Genomic DNA, 24,283 nt, shown 5'->3' on the forward strand with positions numbered 1-24,283 from the left:
TGTTACACGTTTGGGCCGGTGTGTTATTTTGAGTCACTTTCCACACCTCCTCCATTGTCTCCCATTAAGAAAACCATTATTAGCGGATGTGCAGCGGGTCAGTTCAGCACATTACAAAAGGTACAAATCAATGCGAGCAGGTCTGCGGCGCGGCGTTCGCTGGCTCCCCGTTAGCCCCCATCCCGCCTCCCTCTGGACACAATAATTACGTCAAAATTACAGGTTGTGGAAAGGCACTTTTTGTAGCTGATTGCGGAAAGGGTGTTTTTTTTTTTTTTATGTCGGCTCCTCCAGCACGCGCACGTCTCATTAGGGCTGAATCACAGAGGCCAGGCCCACAGACACACACTGTTTTGGGATGAATTACACGAGTGAGTCACACCCCCCCCCCTCCGTCCTCCATCCGCAAACTTTTATTGTCTTTCGAAGCACGTTTTCAATTCACGGATTTCAGCTGCGAGGAATTTTCACCATTCAGAAGAGAGGATGTTTTGTTTGTTATGGTCCTAATTTTCCATCATTCTGAAAGCCATGGATAGAGTATACAACTGTTTTTTTGGGTTTTTTTTTTCTAAAATGTAATAATGTCATAATTCCAGACAGATTTTCCTATTGATTGCATTGTACTGGGCCATTAAGGTTCATTCACAAATGTTGAATCTGATCATTTTTACACGCTACAACAGGAGTCTTCAACGTTTTTCAGGGATCCCCAAAGACGAGGGGATGATGAGAGAGAGACAGGGACCCCCAAACTGATGTAGAGCTGGAGCACGTACCCCCTACTACGGTATATACGGCATACAACTGTGTTTTATATTAAACTGGGCCTTGCGTCGTGTATAAACAGCTACTCCTGAAACTAGCTTCATCTCCAGTTTAAGTCTTAACTCATTCCGTGACAGAAATAAGTCTCTGACCAAAGCTAATTCAGGAATGAAGTTTAAGCGGCACTTTGGAAGGCCAGAGGAAAATGGTCTCAAAGTGTGACTTTTTTTAATGATCTGATTAAACGAGAGAGGAGCCACAGCGCACAGACAAGAGTTTGATTTGGGACACATCTTTTCCGCTCATTCTGATCTGAGGAGCGAGAGGAAAGACGTGACTCTGCCTCCTCTCCCGGTCGCTCCGTGGACAGAGGGGGAGGCTGCTTAAGTTCCGCTGTGTGTAAAAGTAAAGCTGTAACAGAACTCTTCACATGTAGCCAAGAAGAAACAATAAAATTTGCAGCACCGTGTTTGCAGTTTGACAGGGAGTGAGAGACGAGGAGATGATGAGAGACTATATACATACATACATAAAAAAAGTCTTATCAACGAAAGATTTAGCAACTCCCCCTGAGTGACCTCCCTGTTGAAGACCTCTGCTCTACATCATTCAGACATACACACTTCAGAACTTCAAAACTTTACAAAGATGGGAGTCTAGTCACTGTTTTCGGTGATTGACAGGTGAATTACCCAATCAGGAACATGCATGGTCCCTGATTAGAACTAAATGTCACAGGAGACTGAAAAACAGAGGGGGAGGGGAGAGGAGAGAAATGTCATTTTGATATTATTCTGGATTTGCCAGGCAATAGAACTCGCTATATTACAGCAAGAATCTGCATTCTGTATTCATACAAGCTGTCAGTACCACTATTAAATATTATATTACATCCCACTGTATTTCTTATACAGATATCAGTCTAGTCATGGCGACTTCTCCCAGCCGGGCTGGCATCACCTAGTGCCTCTGCTCAGTTTCATTTCTCTCCAGTGACTAGTTCAGGAATCAGAATACACTAGACGGTTTGCAAGAACCTCTGAAGTTGTAGACCACACACCGGCCAATCAGAGAAGAGCTGTGAAGCCATGACGTCAAACTCAAGCGTCTGTCTGGGTCTGTTTTTTGTAACAGCACAACAGTAAACAAAGCGTCGAGATGGATGTAGACGAAGACAGACATTCTGTGTTGGCAACGATTCCCGAGATCGAGGATTTAAAGTCGGAACAAAGAGAATGTTTGGTGAATTTTAATTTCAAGGGGAAAGACGTTATTGCCCTTCTTCCTACAGGATTTGGGAAAAGCTGAAGCAGTTAGCCCCGTTAGTGGCGCATTACATACGTCACGACCAAAAAGCAGTGACTGGTTAAATAAAAAAAGTACCCGCCTACTGTCGAGCGAACGAATCCTAACACTGTGAGGTCAGAAGGTTTCCACAAGTGAAACCATCTGATGAATCAGGCTAGACTTTTGTTGCATCTCAAGCCAATCGTGATCGTCCAATCAGATTTGGTTTATTCAGTGACGCACATGTGACACAAGGGAAGTTCACTGGTCACATTTCATTTACAAATAAAATCACATTTCTCTCACCTCAAATAAGTTTAGTTCTTTGCTCACTGATTCTGCAGAAATCCACCTTGTTTTTCAGTCTCCTGTGATCATTTTTCCTGATAGAGCCGGACCCATGCATGTCCCTATTTGAAAACTTTATTTATCTATGAATTTATTCATTCATTTATTATTTTATTTTATTTTGTTTACTTGAGTTGATACAAAGCAAACAGTTTGATTTTAAAACCTGTTCGAGACTCAGACGGCTCGGTGTTGTCTTTGCTTGTACTTGCTGTGAAAAAGTTTGAAATCCATTCTTCAGTTTGGCTTTTAACTTACAGTATCTAACTAGAGACGAGCAAATGACACCAGCAGACCAAATCACAGGTCAGATCTGTGGAGAATCGACCCCGGCGACAGTAAGAATACATTTTTCCAGTTATGTGCTAGTGTGTGCATTAAAAGTAGGCTAATGAAACACATGGTAGACCGTATTGTTGAGGCTAATCTGAACTTGCTTTCTTAAATTAAATAAAGAAAATCAAAATAATGACTGTAGCTCTATTTACTCCAGAACCTCCGGTGAAGAAACAAATGCATTATTTATAAACAGCATCATTAAGAAAGGCTCAAAAATCCCACTTCTGCTTTGGAAAGAAGCAAGAAACCGGATTTTCAGGTCAGGATATAAAAGTGGTTTTGGTTTTAATGTCAGAACATCTGAGCTGGAAAAGGATACGCAAGTTCAAAAAGCAGCATATACACCTTAACCTTAAAGGGACAGTTTGGAATTTTGGACATTGGACCTCATTTCCTGAGTGTTGGAGATGTGTGGAGTAGGGATGGGCATTCGATGAAATTTTCTTAATCGATCGTCGGGAGAATTAACAATCGATTTTCAATTAATCATTAATGTTTTTATATTAAAATTATCATAATTATTATTACTATCTGCACTACTAATCTGCATAAATAAATTCATCTTTATGACATATAAACAGTAACGACTCTAGAGCCACATCAATCCGTTTGACATTATAATGTGTTTAATTCAGTTTTGTTCAACTCTCACAGAAACAAAACTTAAAACCGCATCGCTAATTTGCATAAACTAAGCGAAGATAAAACTACAGCTCTTGTGTCGCTGATGCTGTTTAACTTCTGTCGGATTAAAAGACATGACTCAGTGGAATACAGGTTAGTGTGACCAGATTTGCGTTTGTCAAAACCAGGACACCGTACGGGGGGAGGGAGGTGGGGACTCGTCATCCACATTGAGCGACTCTCACCTGGTAAAACTTTTTCCCACTGGACACTGAAACATATGTGCTGCTTTATACACTGTGCACATGGACTCACACTTGTCCCGAACGCAACGGAAAGCGTGGAATTTCTTGTACAAGTCATCGTTAAACATGCATTTGTGCTTCGGTACGTTGCAGACTGACCGAATGTTTGTGTCTCGCTCCTTCTGATGCAGAGACACATGTACACACCTGTTTGGTCACATTACACACAACAACCTACATTCGGTTTGTCGATTAAAATGAATGTAATCGATGAAATTCTTAATGATCAATTATCGATTAATCGATTAATCATGCCCATCCCTAGTGTGGAGACACTTTTTTAAAATATTCCATCCAGTCCTTGTATTTGCAGAGGTCACTGGTGTTAGACTAGTGCATGTCAGTGGTCATAATTATCCTGCCACTAAAAACAGATTTACCCACTCCACAAAACACCCGAAGCAAATCTATTATTACACCAGACTGTCCATGTAAATGTCTGTGTTTATAGAACAATGTTTGAAATAAAACTAACCTTGCGTCGCATGAATCGCTGCATGTTGAGGGACTATTTTCTCATATATCAGTCCGCCAGGAAGTACAACTCACTGCTGCTGCTCAGACATAAATCCTTCAAATGCAAGGTTGGTTTTACTTATGTCTATAAAAGACCACTTTTGTTTAGTTAATTTAATATTTAATTTAATATTTTTTGAGATATGTGCATCTTTATTTTATTTTATTTATTATTTTAATTATGGTGGATTGTCTTATTAGTTCGGTCGCCTGCTGGATAACCAAAGCTGAAAGTAGTTTTATTTTTTTGCTAGTACATTTACATTTTTGTTTACATCCATTACATACATATTTTTCATATTGTTTGTCATAATGTCATATTGCTCTGAGGCCTCGACCATTAATTAGTGGCACTGAGGGCAGTTTGTTGGGGGGCCCCTCCAGGTTTGGGGGCCTTAAGCAACCGCCTACTTTTGCCTAATGGCAGCGCCGCCTCTGCACATGACATCACAAAGAGAGACAAAGTGCTTTCTTTTTGAGAGAAGAACTAAATATGCAGGATTTGTGTTTTAAACATGTGTGAATGAAACAAAACACAACCCCAGGTTAGTTATGACCCGACAAAGACCATCGTGCTGTTGAAACACACTGGCGTCGCTCCATGTAATAAAGGACTTTTAATATATTCAGTCTGTGTGCCTCGGGTTTCTTGCCCATTTTTACATTTTCCAGTGAGGGTTACATTCTGTTCAGACTTCAAAGTTTAACCCTTGTAGAGCACAGGTACTGTTATTTATTTATTTGACTTTTTTATAACCCAGCTCCACCTTTTCTCTTCATCTGGTAACGCAGATATGTCTGTGGTGAAGTAATAACACTAAATTCACATTAAAGTTGTGTAATATGAGCCTTTTAAACAGGAGATAAGCTGTGGAGTCAACTGGCAAAAGTACAGGTCACATCTGTGGAGAATCGAGCCCATTCGCTGTATAAACACATGATTTTCAAGTTATTTTTATCAATGCCTGTAATTTGATACATGCAAGATTTAGATTTGAAGCGATCACTTCATCACTCACTTGAAAAGTTGCATAGTGCGTCTTTAACCTTATCGATCTATTGATTTGTGTCGTATATTTGACTGTATTGTGAAATAATGGGTTAAATGCAAAGGAATTTAAGGTCACATAACAAAACTCAGACCAACGCCTCAAAACCAAATCTGAAATACAAAACAAGTGATACTAATATATGGCTTCAACACGCTTTACGCAAAGATGTCCCATTGTGTTTAGCATTTCTTGCCGGACGTTGCAGGTTCAGGTTCGTCTCATTAAGATGAGCTCCAGACCTCAGAGCAGAGCCCGTCAGAGCTGAGCCCCTCAGAGCTGAGCCCAGCACTAATTGGTAATCAGGTTGGGAAGGGCAGAGGTTCCCTGGCTGATGTCTGACCTCTCTCCTCCCCTCTACGCTCGCTCTCCTTATCTCTCTCTCTTTGTCACCTTTCTCTCTCTCTATGTCTATCTTTTTTCTTCCCTTCCTCTCACCCTCCAACTCTATGCACCACCTGTTTGTCGTCATGGAGATATTATTGATGTGCAGTAATGTTCCAGACTATGGCTTTAAACATAGATAAGTATTTGTGTAACAGTGGTGATATTCTCATTGACGACAAGAGAAACTAAGCTGTTCTCTTTTTAAATGTTTATTATTGTCATAAATGTAGTTGACATTGAACAGTTTTAAAAGTGTGTTTAGTTTCTGTACAGTCGTTGATAACTTTGCGTTGGTTGTCAGTGTGGTGTTTGATGCTGCGTCTGTCTCTTCTGTCATCGCGCTGTGTCACTGCTGCAGGCGTGAGGGCATCTGGCTCTTCCCCAACTTCAACTGAGTGTGTATGTAAAAAACTTTCACCCAATCAGAGCAGTGGAAATGCAAGGCCCTGATTAGATTCATGTGAAAAAAAGATAGAAAATGAAAGCCGAAAGCGGCATTGAATGGCCCCTGTGGACCGTGCTTCTCCGAGCCACCGCTCCCTGAGTCTCTGGCACACACATGTCTGTGTTCTGGTGGCTTCACCGTGTACATGTCTCTACACAGACCAAGGCAACACACACTGGAAGTGCTGAAGCCGTGGCAACACCTTCCAAAATACCACTTTGGTCCCCTGGACTTTCTTGATCTGGATCTGAAGAGTCACTGTGACCCTGTGCAGCAAGATGGATTCTCACGATATTTGTGAGTTCACGAGAATCCATCTTGAGGTTCTTGATCGGCCCAATCACAGGGCTTCTATGGTCAGGGGAAGAAGTTTCAGGCAACATGACAACAACTCCTAACAGCAGGCCTACACCATAGACTGTAAACATCTTATTTAAAAAAAAAAAGCTGACTCAGCATTTTTAAATTTGATCCAAGCTGGCATTTTCCGGTTTGTCATGGTGCATGCCCATAGTAATATTTGCCTTCACATGCTGAAACGTTTACAGAATTTCGTGGCTCTTGACTGACTTTGTCAGGATGACTCCCGATGTATTTTTCCTTTTGTTGCCAGAAGAAAAAAATGTATTAGAACAGATACATTTACAACTGTGTGGTGAAAATACAGTAATTTCCAAAGAAAATGATTAATGTCATTTTGCCTTAAATGGACATAAAAACAGTCATGTACAGTACATACAGTCAGGGTCTGCTGCTGTAGACCTCCATACGGTCAAGAACAGTTACTGCTACTGTAAACAACTTTGGGTTTAATTACAGTTAATTACAGTTAATTACAGTTAATTACAGTTAATTACAGTTCATCACTGGCGCCTATTTGCCGGTGATGTAATGTTCATTTAACCTTCCTGGTTTTACAGTGAGACTTTGCCTCCTTCAGTGTTCAGGTGGATGACATTCGTCACCTTGATAAGAACAAACTCAATCCTCCTGTGGGCTTTAAAAGCCGACTGGAAAACACCAGAGGAGTTGTTCATTTGGAGGAAGTTAGTAAACTGTTGGTAAACAGCTTTTTCAAGGACTTTGCCTAAACATTTGCGATGAGTCTGTCTATCTCCATTCTCCTGCTGTGAGCCATTATGTGATAAATAAAGGTTATCTAATCTTATCTTATAACAATACAAATACAGATAATGAGATTGTTGTGTGGTAAATCCATAACTGTTCTAAAAACACATAGTAACACTCTGACACTTGTTTTACTTCTTTATTCAAGAGAAACTGATTTTTCCCATACAAATTTAATCCAATGCATTTATTATTAAGACACTGTGGCTGTCATTAGCCATGACTCGTCCGTCCTTCTCGACGCTGCAGTCTCTGAGCACCGTCATCACCTCCCGTCTGAGCTCAGGAGACGCTCTTTTACTGAAATCCTGCACCTTAGTGAGAAAGTCCAGCAGCAGTTCTCCGGTCTCATGTCCTTCAGTGAAACAGTCTGTGATGTCCACAGTAGACAGCAGCTGGTAGCTCTCATAGACGACCCCGCGGGCGTCCAGCAGACTCTTGATCACTTCTATGGACAAAGCTGAAGAAGGATGATATTCCTGACACAGCTGACCTTGGACAACTTTGGAAACCCTCACCTGAGAACACACCTCTGAAATAAGAAGCACAAATAAAAGATGACTTTGGCCAGGGATCTATGACCTGGAGATTGATCAGGGATGTGATCTTTAATTGCCCCTTAGAGTTTTTTTTAACAGTGCTTTCTGGTAATTTAACCTTCAAAAAACATACTGACAAAAATCTATATTTGTGAGCATAACCACTAACACAAATAGTCTGTTGTTTGGTGTTTCTGTGTTTGGAGGGTGGGGGGCATGGACTGTAAACAGTGTTGGGAAGGTGACTTTTAAAATGTAATCCCCGACAGATTACAGATTACATACACCAAAAAGTAGTTTGTAACGTAATCCATTAAATTACTTAAAGTGAGTTACGTAATCTGAATACTTTGGATTACTTGATATTGTCATGATTTTTAAAACTACATGAATGTACCAACCACATCCTGAAAATTCATGTTTGTTCTCTTCAAATTGGCCCTGGTTTAGACCTGGTTTAGACCTGGTTTAGACCTAGTTTAGACCTAGTTTAGACCTGGTTTAGACCTGGTTTAGTCCTGGTTTAGACCTGGTTTAGTCCTGGTTTAGACCTGGTTTAGTCCTGGTTTAGTCCTGGTTTAGACCTGGTTTAGACCTAGTTTAGTCCTGGTTTAGTCCTGGTTTAGACCTAGTTTAAACCTGGTTTAGACCTGGTTTAGACCTGGTTTAGACCTGGTTTAGTCCTGGTTTTAGTCCTGGTTTAGACCTAGTTTAAACCTGGTTTAGACCTAGTTTAGTCCTGGTTTAGTCCTGGTTTAGACCTCGTTTTAGTCCTGGTTTTGCCGAAAATGTGAAAACAGGAAAATCCCGCTGTGTAATCCATTTATTTCAACAAAGTAACTGTAATCCAATTACCACTCACTGAAACAGTAACTGTAACTGAATACAGTTACTCATAATTTGTACTCTGATTACTTAACTCCGGTACATGTAATCTGTTACTCCCCAACACTGACTGTATATAACAGATCCTTCAAAAAAGTTAGTTAATTATAGTTACCCATTACTTTTACTGAGTAACTGCATGACTGGGTGATGAAAGTAACTGCGTACCAGATAAAGTAACTATTAAATTACAAAAAATATCCTTAAAAATACACCCCAGCTGCTTTTTTCAAGTAAAAACAAATTAAATTCAGCTTTATTTATCCCACAAATCACAACGTGGACCCAGAGGCAGTCATGGAGAATCAGCGTTTCTGTTTTCTGCTAGACAAATAAACTTGCTTTGGCCCTACTTCCTGGAAGACAGAAGAAGGGAGGACGTGACAGATCCTTTTACCGTCCGCTAAGATGATGAGCAGCTTTCCGTTCTTGTCGAGGAGACTGTGAAAGAAGTTGATGGCGGCTTCAGGATCCTTCACATAGTACAGCATCTGTGGGTGGAGCACAGACAGCACACGGTCACTGGTCACACTGGAGCGTCTTAGTGTAGCCCTGGACTATTGACTGATCGATCGATTTGTATTTGAAACTTATCACAGAAGTTAGGAAGTACAAGTTTTGTTTACGGTGTTCACAAATACTGCAACAAAAACTATTGTAACTATATTTTATTGAGGTCTACATAGTAAAAAGTGAACAGTGGTGGATTAAGCACACACTTTTGTTACTTAAGTACAGTTACAGAAGCAAAAAGTTACTCAAGGACCCGGTCAAGCAGAAGTAAACAACAAGGCCAAAAATTCAAGTTAATGCATCTGATATAAAAATGTATTGAACAGATACATATGTACTCTAGTTTATGAAACTGTTGACCTTTTTTCTGTACCATTTTTGGTTCTAAAGTTCCATATGTTTTAAACAGACCATGTATGAAACATGGAACAAAAATTATTTCCCAAATTTCAAAGACCCAAAAATCATGTAAATAAATGGATGTATTTCATCATATCTTGTGTTATTCCATCTTTGAACTGTTGATGAAGGTACAAGATTTTTCAAAAGAAAATGTATTTAAAATGATAAAAATTTGCTTGGAAGGACTGACATATTTTATAGAAATAGTTTCCTTTCATTTTGAAGTAATATTAAAGTATTCAGAAGAAAAAAGCAACAAATTATGTAAAATCCTGCACCTTCTACTTGTTTGCACAATTTTCCCTCCGTTACTTTTCCCTCCGTTACCATGACCTTTCTTCATAAAAAATCTCATTAGTCAAAAAGTAAGAGGTTTTTCAACCTAATCTTGTACCATATGGTAGAAAACTATATGAAGCAAATATTCAAACCAGTTTGTTAAGGATATGTAAGTGAGAACCAAGAGTTATCACTGTTTGGATTTATTGCCCAAAAAGTGCTGCATATTTCATTCCCTCCGTTACCAACATGAGTTTTTAAATTTTTTGTCAACAACTTGTAGAATATCACAGGTTTAACTTGACCCTGTTGGAGTGTAACTCTTTCCTACATTCTGATACTTTACTTATTTCAATAGTTCCTCTAGTTTCTGAATAAGAGACATTTGAATGTAAAAAATCTGCCCCTGTTTCCCTCCGTTACTGCTTGACCCAGACCTTCAAGTAAAAGTATCACATTAAAAAATCTACTTAAGTAAAAGTATTACATGAACCTGTTTAAAAATGTACTTTTAGAGTAAAAAGTATTTCACACAGATTTTAAGTGTTAAATGTAGTGATACTGATTAAAAATGATACAGGTTTTGAAATACAAATCAATTTCTTAAATTTTCTGATTAATTGTGTGTATTTATTTTTGTTTACTGAAAGCTGAAGTTTAAATTTAAGACCTTTTAGTCAGGAACTGTCATGAAAGTGATAAAAATCATGTCTAAAATCATATCAAAAGTTACTTTTACTTTTCAGTTCAGTACAAAAATGTAGTTGAATAGAAAGTACTGATACCTTCTCCCAAATGTAAGTGTCCACATTAAAATTTACTAGAGTAAAGTACAGATGCCTCAATACTGTTTAATGCTGAATTAAGGACATATTTTTTAACAACGCAGAAGTCACAACATTAACAAGTAAATGATATTTGATTAAGAACACAGAGAGAGCACGGACATACAGAGATATTTAATGTCAGTGTATTTTTGTATACTTGTTTATTTATAGATTGCATTGTTTATACTGTTTCTGTATTCTGTGTTTGTCAAGGACTAGAGATGGAAATCACCTCCTTGAGCTACAGTCTTGTACAAAGCGTCTTTACAATGTTTCTTTGTACATGGTCCCTGTAAAATAAAATAAATAAAGTAAAATGTATACTTAAGTACAGGACTTTACTACTTGTACTTCTTTACTGCTGAAAATGAGCTCAGGAGAATTGTGTCTGTTTATCTGTTTACACACACACATACTGTATATACACAAACTGTATATACACACACTGTATATACACATACTGTATATACACAAACTGTATATACACATACTGTATATACACAAACTGTATATACACAAACTGTATATACACATACTGTATATACACATACTGTATATACACAAACTGTATATACACATACTGTATATACACAAACTGTATATACACAAACTGTATATACACAAACTGTATATACACAAACTGTATATACACAACTGTATATACACATACTGTATATACACAAACTGTATATACACAAACTGTATATACACAAACTGTATATACACAAACTGTATATACACAAACTGTATATACACATACTGTATATACACATACTGTATATACACAAACTGTATATACACAAACTGTATATACACAAACTGTATATACACAAACTGTATATACACATACTGTATATACACATACTGTATATACACAAACTGTATATACACATACTGTATATACACAAACTGTATATACACATACTGTATATACACAAACTGTATATACACAAACTGTATATACACATAAACTGTATATACACATACTGTATATACACAAACTGTATATACACATACTGTATATACACAAACTGTATATACATGTACAATAGTTAAAGGGCCTGTTCCTGATGTTAGGTCAGTGGCAGGTGCTAAAGGTTCAAACTAATACCGTATTTTCCGGGTTATTAGATGTGCTCTTAAAACTATAACTGCATCAAAAAACAACCGCGCCACAATCCAGAGCACCACATACATGAATCCACTCAGGTGTCCCAGCACGACTTCAGTAAACTATAGCTCCGTTCAGACTGCAGGACTTAACACTCAATTCTGATTTTTTTTTGTGAAATCCGATGTTTTTGCGAGGTCGTTCACATTTCCAATTAAATGTGACTTGTATGTGACTCCAGTGTGAATGTTAAATGCCCCAAAAGTGTCCCACATGTGACACTGGAGACACGACGACGTCAACCGCAGTGAGCGTCTCTGTGTTTACGGAAGTTCTGTTGTGTACCACTGGAGTGGACCCCAAAAACAGACTCAGAACGAGGGCAAAAATGCAAAAAAGAAACAAAGGTTTATTGACGAGGCAGGATAAGCAGTGGAGGAGCGAGGAGCCAGGAGCTGGAATGCCGGAGTCTTCCACAGCGGGAACTAGGAAATACAAAAATGCAGGTAAGTAACAGGAAGCGACGTAGAAACAAAAACTGAGCCGACTGGTAGATCACCATCAGGTAGACGAAACAATCTGGCAGAGTCTGGCTGGAGAGCTGGGCCTTTGTAGCAGGCTTGATTGCAGATGGAGAGCAGGTGCTCCCAGCAGACTCCGCCCACATCCACACAAGGAAGACTCAGGTCACAGGCAGGGGCGTGACAAGTTGTCCAAACATGGACGCAGCATTGAGCACCTGGAGATTTTAAAGTTCCTCTCGTACCGGAGCCAGAACATGAACAACTTACTTGTTTTAAGGAGGAGATTAAGAAGGAGAAGGACGAGGTTTTTGGTCGTGGTGTTTTGTGGGGCAGCGGCAGCGACGTCTGTTGAAAGGAAAGTGTGGATGTGGAGACGGAGCCAAGAGTGGTGAGTGGTGATGTGCTTCACTTCAGTGACACAGAGTTCATTAACAATTTTCGCCTACTTCAGCGCAGAATAGTGACGTTTGTGTCTTGTTGATAACGTGTAGGTGGATGAATGCACTTTGGCCGTTCAGACTGAAGTCACATGTCAAAAGATCAGATATGTATCAGTTTCAGGAGCACATATCCAAGTGTCCTGGGTCACATTTGAAAAAATCTGATCTGTGTCATTAAAAGATCAGATACAGTCTGAATGTAGCCTATAAAGCCGCACCACGAGCAGAACACGCAAACACACACGAAGCAGACAGCGACCGCGCGGCGAAACACACCCACAGACACACTCATCACTCCACGCCGACGAGGAACGGAACGAAGGACCGAACCAAAAAAGCGAGTCCAATGTGCCGCTTCTAGACACGACTGAACAACTGAGTCGCTGCGAACACGCCGACAATCCGTTGGTCCCAGACACACCCTCCCTACACGCCACAACTGAACAAAGCCCAGAGTCACCGTGAACGAACAAACAAACAAAACCACTCACACATCACACTGTTGGGTTTCATTTAAAGTTCGGTGTGGTTTATTTGTGAAAAAGGTTTGAAAATAGACCATTTAATGACAGTGCGTCTTATAATCCAGAGCGACTAATAGCCCAGAAAATCCAGTACATGTTTCTGGCTCATTGTTTGAAATCAGGAACAGGGCTTTTAACGCCCACCTTGAATCCTCTACATATTTTACAACGATTACAGTTTGGTTTCAACATTTAGCCCAAAAGAGAGTGAGTATAAAAAAACAACTCCCATTCCCTTTGTGTGTTTAGACAAATATAAGAGTCACGCGCACAGACCTCGACCATGTGGATGAAGTCGACCTTCTTGGTGATGTTCTTCTGTTTCCAGTGCTCCTCAAACTCCGTGTCCGTCATCTCATTCCAGGTAAACTTGACGAAATCAAAATGGGAGTTCTGATTGACCGTCTCTGCAGAACAACAGTCATTTAGAGCGAGTATGACACATGTTGTAAATTCCCCAGTCCTGGATATCTCCTAGATTAGTCAACACATTCAGCTAAAACTTAAGTAAAGAAGACGTATTGTGCTTGTGTCTGTTGTATAGTTCTACTTTATGACCCCCGTGGATCAATATGTTATAATTTGAACATTTCAAATCAAAATATTCATCTAAAACAACAAAGAAACGTCCAGTGACATCAGCATGACGCCCAACAGGAGCTGATGTCACAGTTAAGGTCATCATCATGAACATCTACAGATCACACTAACCATCAGTGTAACAGATTACATGTACTGGAGTTAAGTAATCAGAGTACAAATTATGAGTAACTGTATTCACTTAGTTACTGTTTCAGTGAGTGGTAATTAGATTACAGTTACTTTGTTGAAATAAATGGATTACACTGCAGTATTTTCCTGTTTTCACATTTTGGGCTTTTTTTTTTTTTGTAATTCCACTTATTGCTGGACACTAAAACAGGTCTAAACTAGATCTAAACCAGGTCTAAACCAGGTCTAAAACCAGGTCTAAAACCAGGTCTAAACTAGGTCTAAAACCAGGTCTAAACTAGGTCTAAACTAGGTCTAAACTAAGTCTAAACCAGGTCTAAAACTAGGTCTAAACTAGGTCTAAACTAGGTCTAAACCAGGTCTAAACCAGGTCTAAAACCAGGTCTAAAAATCTAAACAGGTCTAAAACCAGGTCTAAACCAGGTCTAAACCAGGTCTAAAACCAGGTCTAAACTAGATCTAAACCAGGTCTAAACCAGGTCTAAAACCAGGTCTAAACCAGGTCTAAAACCAGGTCTAAACTAGATCTAAACCAGGTCTAAAACTAGGTCTAAACTAGGTCTAAAACCAGGTCTAAACTAGATCTAAAACTAGGTCTAAAACTAGGTCTAAACTGGGTCTAAACTAGATCTAAAACCAGGTCTAAAACTAGGTCTAAACTGGGTCTAAACTAGGTCTAAAACCAGGTCTAAAACTAGGTCTAAACTAGGTCTAAACTAGGTCTAAAACTAGGTCTAAACTAGGTCTAAACTAGATCTAAAACCAGGTCTAAAACTAGGTCTAAACTAGGTTTAAACTAGATCTAAAACTAGGTCTAAACTGGGTCTAAACTAGGTCTAAAACCAGGTCTAAACTAGGTCTAAACTAAGTCTAAAACCAGGTCTAAAACTAGGTCTAAACTAGGTCTAAACTAGTCTAGGTCTAAACCAGGTCTAAACCAGGTCTAAAAACCAGGTCTAAATCTAAACCAGATCTAAACCAGGTCTAAACCAGGTCTAAAACCAGGTCTAAACTAGATCTAAACCAGGTCTAAACCAGGTCTAAAACCAGGTCTAAACCAGGTCTAAAACCAGGTCTAAACTAGATCTAAACCAGGTCTAAAACTAGGTCTAAAACTAGGTCTAAACTAGATCTAAAACCAGGTCTAAAACTAGGTCTAAACTAGGTCTAAACTAGGTCTAAAACCAGGTCTAAAACCAGGATCTAACAGGACTAAACCATGCCGCTCGGACCGTGTCTCCTCTTCTTCTATCAATAATATTTTTAATTTGGTTCAGTAAAGTTTGGGCTTTTTATTTTCTTTTATCAGACAAAACATCTTATGTTACGATTTCCTCGTCTTTCCTTCTCTCCAGCAAATCAAGTAATCCAAAGTAATCAGATTACTTTACTCACTTTAAGTAATTTAATGGATTACGTTACAAACTACATTTTGGGGTTTGTAATCTGTAATCTGTAGGCAGTGTTGTGAGTGTTACTTTTAAAATGTAATCCCCTACAGATTACAGATTACATACAACAAAATGTAGTTTGTAACGTAATCCATTAAATTACTTAAAGTGAGTAATGTAATCTGAATACTTTGGATTACTTGATATTGTCCTGCTTTTTAAAACTACATGAATGTATCAACCACATCCTGAAAATTCATGTTTGTTCTCTTCAAATTGTCTGTTGACCCAAAGTCTCCATGAATAAGCGACTGTTTACTGTAGAGAAACAAAGACCAGGATCTGTTAGGATCAGGACCAGGATGTTGACATAAGATGTTTTGTTTCCTAAAAGACAATAACAAGATCAGTCTTTCCTTAACCATATTAAAACATGTTATAGATAGAGAAATTATTATTATATGAGATCAACTTCAATTATGTCCAACCTACTGTTAGGTGTCATATTGTTTAGACCTGGTTTAGTCCTGGTTTAGTCCTGGTTTAGTCCTGGTTTTAGTTTAGTCCTGGTTTAGTCCTGGTTTAGTCCTGGTTAGTCCTGGCTTAGTCCTGGTTAGTCCTGGCTTAGTCCTGGTTAGTCCTGGTTAGTCCTTTAGTCCTGGTTTAGTCCTGTTTAGTCCTGGTTTAGTTCTGTTTAGTCCTGGTTAGTCCTGTTTAGTCCTGGTTTAGTCCTGGTTTAGTCCTGATTTAGTCCTGGTTTAGTCCTGGTTAGTCCTGGCTTAGTCCTGGTTTAGTCCTGGTTAGTCCTGGTTTCAGTCCTGGCTTAGTCCTGGTTTAGTCCTGGTTTAGTCCTGGTCCTTTAGTCCTGGTTAGTCCTGTTAGTGGTTTAGTCCTGTTTAGTCCTGTTAGTCCTGGTTTTAGTCCTGTTTAGTCCTGGTTTAGTCCTGATTTAGTCCTGGCTTCGTCCTGGTTTATTTCTGGCTTAGTCCTGGTTAAGTCCTGGTTTAGTCCTGGTTTAGTCCTGGTTAGTCCTGGTTTATTTCTGGCTTAGTCCTGGTTAAGTCCTGGTTTAGTCCTGGTTTATTTCTGGCTTAGTCCTGGTTCAGTCCTGGTTTATTTCTGTCTTTAGTCCTGGTTTAGTCCTGGTTTAGTCCTGGTTTTAGTCCTGGTTCAGTCCTGGTTTAGTCCTGGTTAGTCTGGTTAGTCCTGGTTTAGTCCTGGTTTATTTCTGGCTTAGTCCTGGTTTAGTCCTGGTTTATTTCTGTCTTAGTCCTGGTTTAGTCCTGGTTCAGTCCTGGTTAGTCCTGGTTTAGTCCTGGTTTAGTCCTGGTTTAGTCCTGGTTTCAGTCCTGGTTAGTCCTGGTTTAGTCCTGGTTAGTCCTGGTTTAGTCCTGGTTTAGTCCTGGTTAAGTCCTGGTTTAGTCCTGGTTTGGTCTAGTGTCGATCTTTGTTACCAAGTTCCTAATCAGATTATTTTCTGCGATGAATTAAACAAATACATTAAATCTCCTGTGTGATTAAAGCTTGAACCTCTGAATTTACGGAGCTGATGTCTGCTGGGCTCCACTGTCTCATAATCCAGCCGCGCCCAGGGATGCTTCAGGTGCAGCTGAGTGAGCATCTCCACGTCAACGTCACCTAAACAATCAAATAATCAAAACAGAAAGAGACACGGACTTTAGAAAGACTCTGTGCTTCTTTCAGTTGTTATAGTTTGAATCATTTTGAAGCTCAGGTGCTTCGATCTCTCCGATGGGTCTGATGGTCTCGTCACAAAACTCGACTGTGGTGGATACGGGCTCTTACCTGCTCCACTTCCAACTCCGATGACATTTAACTGTGACTTTCCGTTGCCAATGCTGAAGGAGAGAGCACAAGTTTATTGAAAATTCATATACTTATAATATATATTGTAGGCGTGACCTTTGCACCTACAACTGAATCAAGTGAATACCGTAAGTTTTGGACTATAAATCTCCCCAGAGTATAAGTCGCACCAGTGAAAAAATGAGAAATGAAGACGAAAAAAACATATATAAGCCGCACTTTTTGGGGGAAATAAATTTTATAACAAACTGTTAACGTCACATATGAACAATTCTTCAGATAAACTATACAGTGTTGGGGAGTAATAGATTACATGTACTGGAGTTGAGTAATCAGAGTGCAAATTATGAGTACAGTTACTGTTTCAGTGAGTGGTAATTGGATTACAGTTACTTTGCTGAAATAAATGGATTACACAGAGGGATTTTCCTGTTTTGTCGGTAATTCCACTCATTGCATTGAAACTAAACGAGGTTTAACCTAGAGCTAAACCAGGACTAAGCCAGGACTAAATCCAGGTCTAAACTAGTCCTGGATTAGATCTAGTTTAGATCTAAACCAGGACTAAAACCAGGTCTAAACTAGACCTAAACTAGATCTAAACCAGGTCTAAACCAGGTCTAAACCAGGACTAAACCAGGACTAAAACCAGGACTAAAATCAGGACTAAAACCAGGTCTAAACCAGGTCTAAACCAGGACTAAAACAGGACTAAAACCAGGTCTAAACTCGATCTAAACCAGGTCTAAAACCAGGACTAAACCAGGACTAAATCCAGGTCTAAACTAGTCCTGGATTAGATCTAGTTTAGTTCTGAACCAGGACTAAAACCAGGTCTAAACTAGACCTAAACTAGATCTAAACCAGGTCTAAAACCAGGTCTAAACCAGGAATAAACCAGGACTAAATCAGGACTAAAACCAGGTCTAAACCAGGTCTAAACCAGGACTAAAACAGGACTAAAACCAGGTCTAAACTAGAGCTAAACTCGATCTAAACCAGGTCTAAAACCAGGACTAAACCAGGACTAAAACAGGATTTAACAGGACTAAATGCTGCGTGGACGTGTCTCCTCGTCTTCTATCAATAATATTTTTAAAACGGTTTAATAAAGTCTGAACTTTTTATTTTCTTTTATCAAACAAAACATCTTATGTTACGATATCTTAGTCTTTGCTTCTCTACAGCAAATCAAGTAATCGAAAGTATTCAGATTACGTTACTCACCTAAAGTAATTTAATGGATTCCGTTACAAGTTACATTTTGGGATATGTAATCTGTAATCTGTAGGGGATTACATTTTAAAAGTCACCTTCCCAACACTGTGACTATAACATAAACAACAGAACAGAACAAGTTTAACAAACTCTCCATCTCACTCCAAATCACTAAATCCATTCAATTCTTCATCCTCGGCGTCACTTCTGAGCAACTCCACGACCTCCGGAGGTAAACAGAGCGTCGCTTCCTCTTCTGTGTCGCTGTCGTCAGACTCAGCATCAGTTCCAGTTAGAATTATTCGGGTCTTTCTGAATCCCGACAGGATGGTTTCGGTGTCACTGAAGTCCAGACTTTGTCCATCCATCCAGTGACTCCAGGAAAGTTGTGCGGCGCACCCTCTGCTGCTCCATTACTGTTTTCGGCTGCATATTTTGCTACTTGCAGCTTGTAATCTGCAAAATATGATTTTCTTTTTGGATGCATTTGTGTTCAATCTCCTCAGTCGTCTTTATAAGATTGTTTAAATTGATTTAGAACTAACGGTGCGATGGACTGACATGATACAGACAGGAATAGAGGCTCTTTCTGCAGGAGACATGCGCAGTAGAGCCAAGTGACAGTGGTACAGGAGGAACAGGAGCAGCAGATACTCACACACAAGACTAGAGCCTCTCACCGCTTCAATGTGACAGTTTTAATATATAAATCGCACCAGAGTATAAGTCACAGTTTCACCCACATCATGAAAAAAACGTACTGTCTGAAAAACACAGTACCTGGAGAGAATGTTGGGTAGGATGTCCTGGATGAAGGCGCTCTTACACCTGCGTTGACCACAGTGATCCAGAAAAACCTTCAGAGTCTTCGGGTACTTGTCAGTGTCGTAAGGAGTAGGAGTAGGACGAGGAGTAGACGCCATGATGCACTGACGGACAAGAAGAAGAAGAGAGGAGCTGCCCTCTAACAAAGACGCCTTTTTCCAGCCATGAACATTGTGGAAGAGCTGATTTTCACCCAAAGCTATTCGAGTCTTTGTTACAGAAAAAAAAATACTACTGCTTCAAACTACTAGTAGTTACAGGATCTTTAATCTGCAAATGTTTTACTGTCTTATGTCTTTATAGAGGCTTTGCACCGTCACGTGTCCCACATGGCAACGGTTCCTACGCCGCCATGACACCGGGCACGCTATGTCATTGACTTCAGCAGCACCGGAGAAACATGTTTAGGTTTTGTTGTATATTTGGTTGTTCTAGACACTCTGAAAGGGATAAAACCAATCAGAATTACTCATCAGGAGCTCAAACAAGGGAATTATCAAAAAAAGATGTGGATTATGGCTAGAGAACATAAACCGCGAAGAGATTTCCAATGGTACCATCAAGACACCCAAAGTTTCATCAAAGTATTTGCTATTTAAATTGTTTCATAGCTTATTTAATGAAAGAAGCACATTTACTGAACAAAAAATTTCATAAATTTATCCAGGAAAACCCGCACCAGTTTACGAACCCACACTGGGCTCCTGTGATCAACATGGAGCACGAGTCGAAGAGTCTGTGAGCCAAACCTTGAAAGAATCGGCCATGAAAAGATCCTCACGAACATTAGAAAGATCCACTCACAAAAAGCGATTCATTCTAGAAGACATAGTTGTGGTTAAGCGAGACAATAAAGAAAACATGGGTCCTACGACGAGTGACATGTTTATATGTGCGCTGGAAGATACAGTTTCTACTGCCACTCACACTGCAAATGTTTTCTTTTTACATTTTAGTTCAGTAAATGTGCTTCTCTCATTAAATAAACTATGAAACAATTTAAATAGCAAATACCTTGATGAAAGTGACGTGAGTGTGTCTTGATGGTACCACAGGAAATCTCTTTGCGGTTTATGTTCTCTAGGCATAATCCGTGTCTTTTTTTTTTGGTAATTCCCTTGTTTGAGCTCCTGATGAGTAATTTCCAGAGGAACAGTGAAGAAACTAATCGTTTTATCCCTTTCAGAGCATCTGGAACAACCAAATACACAACCAAACCTAAGCCCATGGCATAGTGTGCCCGGTGTCATGGCGGCGTAGGTACCGTTGCCATGGGGGTCACGTGACGGTGCAAAGCCTCTATTCACTGTTTCATGTTATGGCTGACGTGTGAGTGTGATTTGTTCGTGCTGTTGTGCCTCTTCGCCAGGTCGTCATTGCAAATGAGGTGTTCTCAATTGACTTACCTGGTAAAATATTCAATAAATTAAAAAAAAAAATGTTTCACTCAGCGAACATGCAGTTGTATCAGTCAGGAAAGTGGTCTTTATAGTAAAAACACAAAACTGAAAAATATTGACTCTAGTAACTCTCTGTCTTTCACGTAAATGAAGTCCAGTTTAAGATTTTATTTCTGGTTTGTTGGTGAATATGGATTGTGGAGTAGTGGAGTAGAGGTTTTTCTAAAAGGGCAAGAACAAAGAAATTAGTGCAGTAAATAATAGTTGGAAATAATGAGTATAACTTCATGGTTAAACAGAATATAAATGTCGAGAAATAAATTAAACTCAACTCACTTTCATTCACGCAATAATCCATAAAACAGGTAATCGACTCCACCAACAGCTTCTTCCAGCTCAGCTCAGCGCATATGAAGAGGACAGGTGTGTTTTGGTTGTAGTTATAGGCTTGGGGGCGGAGTCTGGAGTTCAAAGGAGGCACAAGGCGGGACAATGGGAGGAACCAGAAAGAAGCACGAGTGGGAAGGAGGATTTTCTACACTGTGGCTACGTTTACTCATTACGGGGTATGTTGAGAAATCAGTATTTCCTTTTCTCCGTTTTCCAAAATAACATCGTGCACATAGCAGTTTTCATTTACATCAACCCGCATAAATACGCCATCGAGCGTCATCGTAACAACGCCAAGTCTCTGGGCAGCACATGGATTAGATTCAAACCTGTAGCATTTGTTTCATTACAGTTGTAATTATTACTCAAAAATACCTTGAAAAAACGTGCATTACTAAGCAGCTCGCCTCTCCACAGATCTGTTAACAAAGTGGCAAATTTGCTGACCTCTGAGCCTCATTTGTCTCAGGTCGTGGATATGAAACAAACACATGAAAAGTGTTTGCACCAGAAGAAAATGAAACTGCTGCTCTGATGCTCCATGATCATCATCAGAGCAAAAGGGAAACACTGGTCGCACTTTTGGCATATCAACTCCTAAAACTCGGTTTATCTCACTTTAGACACAAACACAAAGAATGTAGTTCTCCAGAATCTTCACTCTAGCCGGAGATTTTAGAAAGATTTTTTTTCAGAGGTGAATTTGCTGATTGTGTGTAAAAGATGAGTACAAACGGAGGGACATACCTCCGTTTTGTAAGAATTATTCTCTTTGTTGATTAATGTTTCATTTTAACCATGTTAATTCACCATGCAAATGCAGAAGTTGTTCACTCAATGTCCTTTGACATGAGTCATGGGGGTGTATCTTACCACCAGTCTTGGCGCTAAACGCAAGTGGGCGTGTCCAGGTGGGGCTGTACTTCTCTGCTGGAGGCTGGAGTGGGACGGTACAAACACTGTGACATTTAAAATCACTGCCTGTGTAGGTCAAGTCTGTGATCTTTGCCTCATTACAGGCAGCAAAGAGGAATGTGGGGAAAAGTTATATAGGTGACAATAAAACAGCTCCGGAGCCCCACGAGCACCAGCAGAGGCACCACAAATACAGAACTGTGTATGGGTCATGACAGAACTGACTGAGTTTGTGTCCCGAACACTCGGAGCGTATGTGTATGTGGTTCGTGCGCACGTGCACATCAACCTTTTATAGTTTTCTCTGTGTTTGTTTAAGACCAGTGTCTCTCATGTGCTCTCATCCCACAGACCCGCTGATGTTACGCACAGACATGATACGTGTGTTTGCTCCGCTGTCACAGCCCTGAGCTGTCAGTGAATGTGCGCAAAGAGTCACGAGAATGTGAGGAAAATCGACATCGCAGCATTAGGACACAGACAGAGCAAGAAAACACACTTTAGGACATCGCTGTAAACGGCCTCGTGTGAATGAGCAGCTTTTGTACAGATCCAGATCAAACCAAACTCTAGAGCAGAGCTGAGCTGATACAGGGAGCGGGCGAGGGGCTGTGCTCTGGCATCTGGACGACTCCCACACAGCACAAGAACATGTTATGAATATTAAGCATTTATCATCTTAATATATTTTCAAATAAAAGAAGCCTTGAGCATGTTACACATTTTTTTTTCAGGAAACTAGTTTGATATTTATTTTTACGATTCTGGCAATTCACTGAACGCACCACACCATGCCCCACTCCACCTGATATTCAGCCACGGCACACCTCTTGTTTAGAACTCCACGCCCCAGACTGGGGGCAGGATATGGTTATGGTTATATGGTTATATATGAGAGGTTAATGTTTGGACTTTGAGAAGCCAACTTGGCAGCAAAGGCATGTTTCAACTCAGACAACATGAACCATTCCATGAGCTGGATCAATATTATTGTGAATTCTCCTGCAAAACAAATTATGCAACAAGTTAATATTTGACAGGATGGTCAAGTATAAGGCTGCCTAGTTTGCTGTACTTATTTGAGATGTTCTTCTGTAAATAAAGAGACCTATTTGTGAACTGTACCAACTCTGCTGGAATCTGTGTACATGTAAATGGGGCCTGTGAGTTTACCAGATGGACACGTGAGGACACAGGACACATGTAGTTGTAATAAACCATCCATCCATCCATCCATTTTCTTCCGCTTATCCGGGGCCGGGTCGCGGGGCATCAGTCTAAGCAGGGACTCCCAGACTTCCTTCACCCCAGACACTTCCTCCAGCTCTTCCAGGGGGACCTCGAGGTGTTCCCAGGCCAGCTCAGAGACATAGTCCCTCCAGCGTGTCCTGGGTCTTACCCGGGGCCTCCTTCCGGTGGGACATGCCCAGAACACCTCCCGAGGGAGGCGCCCAGGAGGCATCCGGAACAGATGCCCGAACCACCTCAACTGGCTCCTCTCGACGTGGAGGAGCAGCGGCTCTACTCCGAGCTCCTCCTGTGTGACTGAGCTTCTCACCCTGTCTCTAAGGGAGCGCCCAGACACTCTGCGGAGGAAACTCATTTTGGCCGCTTGTATCCGCGATCTCGTCCTTTTGGTCACTACCCAGAGCTCATGACCATAGGTGAGAGCAGGAACAAAGACGCTCCTGCTACAATGCCTGCACATCTTCTCACTGTTTTCAGACAAATAAAGTTTACAATATCTGTATCTATAAAGATACTTGAACTGCTCCACTTGAGGACTCTCCACCCACCAGGAGAGGGCAGGCCACCTTTTTCCGGTCGAGAACCATGGCCTCGGACTTGGAAGAGCTGATCCTCATCCCAGCCGCTTCACACTCGGCTGCAAACCGCCCCAGTGCACATTGCAGGTCCTGGTTCGATGAAGCCAACAGGACAACATCATCTGCAAACAGCAGAGATGAAATCCTGTGGTCCCCAAACCGGACCCCCTCTGGCCCCTGACTGCGCCTAGAAATTCTGTCCATAAAAACAATGAACAGAACCGGTGACAAAGGGCAGCCCTGGCGGAGTCCAACATGCACCGAGAACAGGTCTGACTTACTGCCGGCAATGAACACAGCTCCTGCTCCGGTCATACAGGGACCCAAAAGTCCTTAGCAAAGGGCCCCGGACCCCATACTCCCAGAGCGCCCCCCACAGGACACCACGAGGGACACGGTCGAATGCCTCCTCCAGATCCACAAAAACACATGTGGACTGATTGGGCAAACTCCCATGAACCCTCGAGCACCGATGGAGAGTGTAAAGCTGGTCCAGTGTTCCACGACCAGAACGAAAAC

General features: G+C 40.5%; 1 protein-coding gene across 2 annotated transcripts; it reads right to left on the reverse strand.

The window, feature by feature from the left end:
* Window positions 1-7,336: 7,336 nt before the first annotated feature.
* On the reverse strand, window positions 7,337-21,044 carry LOC110173658 (histamine N-methyltransferase-like). 2 transcript variants are annotated; one of them, XM_055163755.1, is made up of 8 exons: window positions 20,970-21,044; window positions 20,640-20,855; window positions 19,189-19,337; window positions 17,170-17,222; window positions 16,894-17,001; window positions 13,517-13,647; window positions 9,018-9,111; window positions 7,337-7,728 (listed from the first exon to the last, which is right to left on the reverse strand). In XM_055163755.1, exons 3-8 carry the CDS (start codon window positions 19,329-19,331, stop codon window positions 7,370-7,372), a joined length of 888 nt encoding a protein of 295 aa, XP_055019730.1. In that variant the 5' UTR covers window positions 19,332-19,337; window positions 20,640-20,855; window positions 20,970-21,044; the 3' UTR covers window positions 7,337-7,369. The 2 variants fall into 2 exon arrangements, with proteins under 2 accessions (XP_055019730.1, XP_055019729.1); XM_055163754.1 differs by having other exon boundaries at window positions 19,189-19,442.
* Between the last annotated feature and the right edge of the window lie 3,239 nt (window positions 21,045-24,283).

The sequence above is a fragment of the Boleophthalmus pectinirostris genome, unplaced genomic scaffold (genome assembly GCF_026225935.1).
Source record: "Boleophthalmus pectinirostris isolate CB_2022bp ecotype Guang Dong unplaced genomic scaffold, ASM2622593v1 HiC_scaffold_6, whole genome shotgun sequence".
NCBI lineage: Eukaryota > Metazoa > Chordata > Actinopteri > Gobiiformes > Gobiidae > Boleophthalmus > Boleophthalmus pectinirostris.

Bases quoted from the DNA above. Each gene is read 5' to 3' on its own strand.
- LOC110173658 (XM_055163755.1), bottom strand. From the start codon at position 19,331: ATGGCGTCTACTCCTCGTCCTACTCCTACTCCTTACGACACTGACAAG. The intron at 9,112-13,516 runs GTCTGTGCGCGT...CTCCACCCACAG, and splicing joins ACTTCATCCACATGGTCGAG to ATGCTGTACTATGTGAAGGA. The intron at 7,729-9,017 runs GTAAAAGGATCT...TTCTTATTTCAG, and splicing joins GCTCATCATCTTAGCGGACG to AGGTGTGTTCTCAGGTGAGG.